The sequence below is a fragment of the Fulmarus glacialis genome, unplaced genomic scaffold (assembly GCF_000690835.1).
Source record: "Fulmarus glacialis isolate BGI_N327 unplaced genomic scaffold, ASM69083v1 scaffold20121, whole genome shotgun sequence".
NCBI classification, from domain to species: Eukaryota; Metazoa; Chordata; class Aves; order Procellariiformes; family Procellariidae; genus Fulmarus; species Fulmarus glacialis.
This window is the reverse complement of record NW_009192357.1, coordinates 8,096-17,121: the sequence shown is the minus strand read 5'-3', so window position 1 is coordinate 17,121 and position 9,026 is coordinate 8,096. Positions and strand designations below refer to the sequence as shown.

Below are 9,026 nucleotides of genomic sequence, written 5' to 3'. Positions count from 1 at the left end.
CAAAACAAAACAAAGGCCTCGATGAAGGGTTGGGGGTTGAAAAGGCGTTAAAACTTAGCAAATAAACCCACCGTAATCCTTTTTAATTTGCGTTGAAAGTGCTTTAAACAACTCTTCCCGTGGTTTTTTTTTAACGCAGTGATATTGTCGTGTGCTGTTTGTACCTCATAGTAAGGGAGTATGAATGGTAAACCATAAACGTGAATGAAAGATAAACTGCGTAGTAAAAAGAGAATGCCACAAGATATGGTTCAATGAGAGTTCTCATAGGCCTGTCACAGTTGGATTAAACTTTGGCATTTAGCTGTCATCGTAAGGTTAAAGTCCTGGTAACTGGCATCAGAATAATGAAACTGTTTCAGCATCAGATCACATGTTTTTCTTAAAATAGTATGTCTTGTAGCCTTCTTAACGTAGAAGTTATTCTTCTTAGGAGTTTAAGGAGGGGAAAAAAAGGGGTAGGAAAGGAAACAAACATACATGTTACATACAGTTAAAGCAGCATGTCACCCTGGAGTTGGTGACAACACATGGAGTTGCAAGGCTTAGAAGAATGAAACTCACCTAGTGTTTGTGCTAGCAACTGAGCTAACACCAGCCTATGTTTTTCTTCTGCAACCAATTTGCAGACTGATAAGGCTGAGAAAATGCTATATAAGGATAAAAACTTTGTCTGGTTAATCGTATGAGTAGTTACTTTGCCCTGACATAAATATGACTGATGGCAGGTGCTTCTTTCAGTTCAGCTCTGCTGCTATTTGGTATCAAAATTCATCTGATTGGGATGGCAGCATAGGCTGACTTACAGCCCCGCAGAAGGAGAGAAAGCAGCTCTGCCACGAAACTTTTGAGTCCAGGCAAATACTTTATTCAGGGCCTGATGCGCAGCTAATGAGTCAAGTTCATACAACTGTCTGCCCTGCACGTGAGCAATAAACACATATTCCATTCCTCACTGGCTTTTTGTAATGCTTTGTTATTTACTGGTGCAAAACAAGTATCTGCTCAGGATGTCAAATGAGATATGCTCACGGGAGAAAAGGATCTTGAAGTCAGCTACCTTAACATCACAATATATATCTCTGCTTTAAAGGTTGAAACAGAATATTGCTTGTTAGAGAATATTCTTTTCTAAAGGGGAGGGTAATAATTGTCTTTTCTTCATCAGGCTTACAGTAGCATGATAAGCACCTTGCTACTTTGTCAAGCACTTATTTGCCAAACTAATATTTAGTAATATTGAAGTAATCGTATAATGGTTAGTACAAGTAGTGTTACTTCTCTTGCAGCTGTCGTTGGCCTGCTGTATCCCTGCATTGACAGCCACCTTGGGGAACCACACAAATTCAAGAGAGAGTGGGCCAGCGTAATGCGATGTATAGCAGTTTTCGTTGGCATTAATCATGCAAGTGCTGTATCCTTGAATTAGTTTACATTGTTGCTCAACGTGCTTAGTCTGTTGACATGAAACAGTCTCTCCCATTCACGTCTGGGAGAATTACAAAGGTAAGGATGGTGCTACTGGCAGAGTCATAAACTTCTGTGAGACCTGCAGTACACTGCAGTAGTTACTTTAAGATAGATAACGCAGTTCACTTAAAAGTAGTTGGGGAGGGGATTCTGGGAGGGGGGAGCGGTAGGCATCATAGTATGTCTGGTTTAACTGCAAGTATAACAGTATAAGTTGTGTTATTTTAATCTGTATGTTGTCTCCATCTAATACTTAACACAATTAACTAGTGAAGTACACTAGTTCAGTAAGAGTGTTCTTTGTGTTGAATAATGATGGTTTGAGCAGAAAACCTAAATCAGCAGGGATAACTGGGTTACTTGAGACAAAAATCCATAAAAGTTAAATAAATTACAATATAGTATATTCTTTAGATGCTCAGTGTGACAAAAATCAATGCTGCCTTTGCACTCACACTCCAGTCAAAGATAGCAAGAGCTATGATTGCTCGGCAGGTCTGAAAACCAGATCCTTAATGTATTGTGTTTAGAGATACAGAATCATGCTCACTTTCAGTTTGAGTTCTCTATTGTTCGGTTTCAGCAGCAGCATGTTTCCAGACTTAAAAGGATTGTCCTTAACAGCTTTTTCCAGAAACTAGATTTTGCAAACAACGTCCAGCTGTCCCTGACTCTAGCAGCATTATCACTGGGACTTTGGTGGACGTTTGATCGTTCAAGAAGTGGTCTCGGACTTGGAATTACAATAGCCTTTGTAGCGACTCTGATAACCCAGTTTCTTGTATATAATGGTGTTTATCAGTAAGTTATGCTTTTAAAATAGTATTTCAATTCTCTTGTCTTAACTAAAAACAGGGGTGCATATGCACTGGGAGTTAGAATATGCCAAATATTTTAATAACTTATAGTAAAACATTTTGTTTGTCTAAGGCAGCTAATTGTCCAGTTGTTCCAAATGATCAGGTTGAGAACTGGGGGTGGAGGGTGGGGAGCAGACAAATTGGGATGTGTGTTGAAATGGTAACAGCTCAGCAAACTGAACTTCTGCTGGCTTGGTACATCATTAACTGGCTTTCAGGAGAGAGAATTTCTAAACTTTGCTGGCTAGGACATTGGGTTTTATAAGCTTACTAAGTTAACAGACTTAATTTGGTCTCTCAATTTCTTCTCCTATGTTACTGGTTTTTTGTTTGGGCCCAGGAAGGCAATTCTATAGCATCTTGTTAACAGTATGTGAGGTAATGAGAATAATTTGTCTCTAACTTACTTCCTTTTGCTTACTAGGTATACATCCCCAGATTTTCTTTACATCCGTTCTTGGCTTCCATGTATATTTTTCTCAGGAGGTGTGACTGTAGGAAACATAGGACGCCAACTGGCTATGGTAATTACTGTATAATTAGCATTTCCTTTAACAATCCAAGTACCTTCCATTGTTGTTAGTCCAAGAACAAACTATGCCTTTAAGGGTATGACTCACAAATTGACAAAGATAAACAGATATCTTCCCAAGAGTTGAAATGTAAGCGTACAACCTGTGTTGCCAGTAGAGTGGGAGTTGTCTTAGTAAGTGTTTGAGTATCTTCTGTATTTAACTTTTTCCAGCAACAGCCTAAATAAGACTGGAATCAGTGCGCTGCTTCTGGTGAGAATCTTAATCACTTCTGCTCTGTCAGTACTTTGAATTAGCATCTAAGGTAGCTAGAAAACTGAGACACAGATGGGCTTTTTCTAATTACTTATGCAGTAAAGCATTTTTGTTATGTAAATGAAAGGAAATGTCCCTATATAGCATTAAATTCCACCACTCTAGAATCAAATACGCTCTTTCTGGTCACTTAAGATGTAGTTCAAGTATCACTCCATATATGGGATAATATAGTATAATTTACTATCTCATTTGCTAAGTTCTTAATCAATTATTTCCTTGTAGCGTGCTTAAGAGTAAACCTGGCTGTATGCTTGCACATCAGCCTAAGGCTTGTTGTGAAAAGTGTTCTGACACTGATGGATAGTAATAATTAATACTGTATTGATTTAACTTCTGTCTTCTTTGCTATATAAGTCCTTTATCCTGGGAAGCATCCTTCTAGTATTTAACTTCTCTGAGGCTGCTGTGGTTTAGGTGCCTTTAATTTTTACTGAGGGAAGGGCACTTGTAGACTTGGGAGTTCCTGAAATATTAGTCTCTAAACTGTTTAGTAAGGGGGAGAACTGCTTTTTGGGACTGAGCCACGAATGAGTGAAAAGATTAGTCTAAAGCTAGCTGTCTTTCCTGGAACAGGCTTTCTGTCTCTTCCGCCTAGCCTTGCTAACCCAGTGGATGGATGCTAATGTACTTCTAATGTGGATAGTTCGAACTTGATGCTGCAGATGGACAGGCTTGCAGACAAGCTGGGGAAGAGAGCCATATTGCTTGACCACCACTGGCTAACATTAAAGATCAATTTCTTTAGTATTGATTCTCAGTAACACTAAATTAACAGTAACCTCTTGTAGAAAGGGCTGTTTAAAAAAAAAAAAAAAAAAGCATGGGGCAATTCTACTCCTGTTCTTGAGGTTTTTCTTTCATGCTACTTGATACCAAGTTACAGATTTCCCGGGACCATGGTCACAATCCTAACTTCACAGTCAGTTTTGGTTTGCCCTGAGGTTCTTCAAAATATAAGCTCGCTACTCCCCCTTCAAATCCCAGTGTACATACTATCTGCAGGTGTTTTTTCTTAGGACTACATGTATGGCGGGAAGAGAGTATAATTTCTCTTTTTAAATTTGCCACTCACATCAGAGATAAATGGTAATTACTGTATAATTAGCAAAAATATATATTAATATATAGTTTTATTTGAACTTTGCTATTGCAAGCAGAGTGTCAGAATAAAATTATAGTCAGTTATATGCTACAGTTCTGTATTTCATGTTGGCATATGCAGTACTTCTAGTTCTATGCTTCTTATGTTAGAAAGCAAAGGAAGGGAGCCTTAAAGAAGAAAGAGCTAGAATTAATTTAGGCACATAGGACTTTTTCTTTTTTCCTTTGACTTCTTTTCACCTGGCATCTCACCTGAACGTAGTTAAAATGAGACTGGCTCCTGCCTGCAACTTTCCTGTCAAACTTGTCATCTTCCTGACAAAGAAAGAGGGAAGTTGGCAAGGCAAAGCATTCTGTTCTGGTTATCTAGACATATCCTCTCATGTGTTTCTACATTACCATTGCTTAGTCTGGAAAAACTTGGAAAAGCCCAACCTTTTCATGGGAACACTTCTGCAAGCCACTGCGAAGCATTTAGTGCTGGAAATTCAAAAGATTCCACTTCTAAAATAGAATGGTAGCATTCAGTCAACTAGGTCTGTCTTCTATAGAGGTGACCCAAAAGCATCAGTCTGTTTTGTCAGCCATTGTGAATCTGGCAAGAAGATGGAACATTGCATTTTTTTAAACTAAACCTGAATAAAACAGTTATTTTTGCAGCTATATTCTCCTGTAGTCCCTGAGCTGTTTGGCTGCATGTGGCAGTTGCAGATCAAACAGTAGATTTTTCTGGGCATGCCTAGAGTAGAAGGCGGCACCTGTGGAAATACTCTAGTGGTGTAAAGTTGCCTTGCTTCTTCCTCAGCCCCTGCCTAGATTTTGCAGTTAGAAAAGAAATTAGAAGAAGTAGAATGAGAAGTGTCCCTGAGACATCCCCTCCCATCCTGAGAAACCTTAGCTGGGAGGTGCTTGCTGCTTTTCAATCGCTGGATTTCAAGTGAGCTTACATGCAGTAACCAAGTGCAGTGTTACCTTTAAGGAAACCTGCTGTTAGCAGAGGGGTTTGGGTTTTGTTTGTTTGTTGAGGCTTTTTTGCTATCAGCTTGAGGATGAAATCCAACATTTTCTGTAATGGCTTGATTTCAAAAGAAAAGGTGAAGGTGCTGCTGCCACCATCAGCTCTCGCTGCTCATTATGACACCTAAAGTTGCTCAGTCAGTGCTCATCAGCTGGGTTAAATGGATGGCAACATTTCATTTGAGTTGTAGTCATCATTCTCAACATCTGGCAAGCTAGGGTGGTATTCAGAACTTGGACCTCACAAATCTCTATTGTTTGCTACTGCTTGAGGCTACATAATTGTGAACGCATTCAGTACTTGCAAATACATGGGCATTTTGGCTCTAGAATGAGAACATATTACAAGCTTTGTTTTAAAGAAAAGTTGGTTAAATTTCTTACACTGACATACTATAGGATTTCATACTAGAAAAGGGACTTAGGAGGAAATGAGTAAGTTATCTGATACCAGGCTTTGATTGGAAAATAAAGTAACTTATGCTTGAAGACCATTTGAAAGAGGGCTGTTAAAAAAACTAAATGAATGCCCATTAAGTGAAGCACTGTGTACCTTCTGCTAAGAAATAAACTGAGATAGGGAGGAAAGCTAACAAAGTCTTATCAAAAGCAGTGCGATTGATAGATGGATTTATCAGACGCACTAATTGAGGCAGCACAGACCCATAGGGACTTTTTTGTCCACAGTTAAGGAGCACGTCCTTGTTGAGCTTTTATAAGAAGCCATGTCTGCTAGGTCATTGTCAGCCTGAATGAAGCGAGTTGACTATTTAATAATTGAAAATATTGCATAGTGTAGTCACTTACCAGATGGCATTCAAATATAACGTGTTTGTTTTTTATCCATAGGGTATTCCAGAGAAACCACACAATGACTAAATCTTTGAAGAAGAGAGCACAGTGCGAGTGTGAAAACAACATTACGAAGATGTGTTCCTGTTTTAAATTGAAGATTATTTAGAAAAAATAATCTGTTTATGGGCTCACTGCACAAATGACTTGTGGAAAAAATATTAATCCACTCTTAGAATAGCCAAGTGAAATTAACTGCTTATCTTGAAATCTTACCCTGATTTACTGCATAAGCATTTGCGTATGGCTGTTCTCTGGAAGAGTTTAACACCAAGTTGCATACAACTGTTCAGGCTACGTGGCAGTTTTCCAAGTATTAGATTCCAATGTAAGTTATTGAAGCAGCTGCCGTATTTTAAAGCCTTGAAACTGAAATTTAATTACAAGCTCTTGTATCAGTGCCCAAAGGAAGTAGATTGATGGTGCTTAACAATGATGAAGTATGGTTTAATAGGAATAGTATTTATCCAAATCTCTAAAAGATAGGGTTATTTAAAAATAAGAGTGATCGAAACAGATTAAAGGCATTGCACTAATGCTTTTAGGAGTCTTATGAAGGAATCATACCCTTACTTGCAATGCTGCATTAAGTTTCTGTCTTTGACGGTGGAGAGGGTTGAAGGGACGAAAGGTTGGAAGTCACTTAGTTTGGAATTTCTGAATTACTTCAGTACGATAAGTGAACACTAGAGACAATCTTGTTCTAACATGAACTTTATCAGGAAATTCTGACTGGAAACTTCATTACTTCTGAAGCTTGCAGTCAGATTTGCAAAAATCAAGTTCTGGCCCCAATTCAGTAAGAAATCTTAAGTGTGCATGGGTATTCCTGCTAAATATTAGACGTATAAATCAGTATCTCACCAAAGGAGGTCTTAGGTATCTTAAATGTCTGGTGTCACTGAGAAAACGTGCATTGCAGGGCATTGCTTGGCCATTGAGTATGTGCCCCCAACTCCTTAGATCTGCAGTTTCCTCCTAGAGGTGTCCTTGCTCTTGCTTCTGTTTGAGTCAGGGTTTTGACTGAAATGATTGGAAACAGAAGTGGGCCTAAAATGTGATTTAAACTGTATGTGAAGAATAGCAAACAGCTTGTTTTCTCAGTTCAGTTTCTGAAAGAGATCACTACTTGTTTTTTCACAACCCTATAGAACTTGCAATCTGTGATTGCCTTCTTAAAAAAAAAAAAGTGCTTATGTCACTACATTAAACATTTGGTGTTTCTTAATACTTAGTTCTGGTGAGCACAACGTATTCATTTGATAGCTTAGACCACAGGAGACCTAAATAGCAAGTATTAGGTCTTAAAGTTGAAGTGCAATGTACAGTAAATCTGAGCCTCATGTTCTCTTCAATATCGATCATTCCTTATGAGAGATTAAAGAGAAAAGGGTTCTGAGTTCATTTCAATGCTGCATGGAGTCAAATGGAGCAATAATTTATTTAACTAGTAAAGTTAGTTTTGTTGTATTGAACCCAAATTTTTAGAAATACTCCAATTTTGTGCTTATGGTGTACTTGTAAACTTTTATGGATTTGCCTTTTTGTATTATGCAATTTTTTTGTGTTCATTTCCAATCTTACATGGCTTCAGATATAGTTAGAGGCATTGGTTAAAGACTGACCCATCAAAAAAGATGTTGAGGCAAGGTAGCAGTGTTCTGGCTGTTTTCACTCTTCTAAGGGAATGCTATAACTGCTGCTTGTGCTTTTTTGTAGCAGGAAAAGTTTAGCACAAAGTCTGTATTACAGAGGGGACCCCAGTTCTAATCTTGCTTTGGTGTAAATCAAGAGTAATTTCATTGGTATAAGATCCTTCCTGAAACGTTTAAAACCTAAATAATCACATTTTGTAGGACTACTTGAAGAAACTAGGTCCTCAGGTCAGGACTGGATCAGCTGTCCTAAAAAGTATCCTGCCTGCTGGGGAGACAGTTTTGTAATCATCTTGAAACCAATTTCAAAATATTTATAAAACCAGATATAAGTAAAGAATGACCGTGATCTCTACAGCTGTTTGATTAATAGAGAAGTATTTAAGATTTATTTGTAAAGACTGAAACTAAATCTGTATGTGTTAGAAATAATGCAGCCAAAAATGTAAGTCAAAAGTTCATTTTTTGCCAATACTTCTGAGTATCTTAACCAAAGTGATTTAAGTTTGGAAGAGTCAGGAGGGAAGTGAAGAAAATTTGCACTATTCTGAATTTGAACACATAAATTCTCATTCTTACTGATAAGTTTTCAGCGGTGTGTTTCATTTTACACTTTTTTTACTATTAAAGTTTTAAGATCAAGTCATGTTTGCCTTGGATTCTCTGTATTCACATTATGCAGGAATCTTTCTTGAAAAGGACAGTTGTTATGGTCGCATAACAAATACTCAGTCATGCATCCTCAGTGGTTTAAAAAAAAAATCCTAAACTGAATTTGGAGGTCAGCTTTTAGAGGGCTTTCCAGCTTGGGTTATACAGCTGAAGAAAAATAGTCTTGCTACTGTGCCAAGAAAGCGGCATCAGTGTATGTTATGGTTATGTGACTTAAGGTACAGAATCTTACTACGATTGTCTTCCAAGATGCTGAAATTCATAATGAGGGGGGGGGGGGGGGGTAGGGTAAACATGCAAATTCCTGTTGAGGCTGGGTTACCTGCAGTAATGGCTACTGAACTCTGAAGCATCTTAAAGAGTTCAGACTGTAAGAATGACTAAGCACGGCTGATGAGGCTAAGCAATTCTAAAACTGTTGCATCATCAGATTTAGGGAGGGCAGCAGCTTGCAAATTTAGACAAAAAGTCTTCCATTTTACTGCACTTAAACATTTATTTCGGACTTCTAGAAGCTGCTGCATTTGTGGTGGAAATGGTAGAATGGC

General features: G+C 38.1%; 1 protein-coding gene across 1 annotated transcript; it reads left to right on the top strand.

Annotated features, from left to right (window-relative positions):
* The first annotated feature begins 1,255 nt into the window (after positions 1–1,255).
* LOC104083539 (insulin-induced gene 1 protein) lies at positions 1,256–8,452 on the top strand. The gene is made up of 4 exons (XM_009587049.1): positions 1,256–1,414; positions 2,105–2,271; positions 2,755–2,854; positions 6,149–8,452. The coding sequence occupies exons 1-4, from the start codon at positions 1,256–1,258 to the stop codon at positions 6,176–6,178; spliced, it is 456 nt and encodes a 151-aa protein (XP_009585344.1). The 3' UTR covers positions 6,179–8,452.
* The last annotated feature ends 574 nt before the right edge of the window (positions 8,453–9,026 follow it).

What these genes read in the sequence shown, in the direction of transcription:
- LOC104083539 (XM_009587049.1), top strand. Translation starts at nt 1,256, where the DNA reads ATGGTTAGTACAAGTAGTGTTACTTCTCTTGCAGCTGTCGTTGGCCTG. An exon ending in GCATTAATCATGCAAGTGCT is followed by an intron (nt 1,415 to 2,104) that starts GTATCCTTGAAT and finishes AGCTTTTTCCAG; the next exon opens with AAACTAGATTTTGCAAACAA. An exon ending in TAGGACGCCAACTGGCTATG is followed by an intron (nt 2,855 to 6,148) that starts GTAATTACTGTA and finishes TTTTATCCATAG; the next exon opens with GGTATTCCAGAGAAACCACA.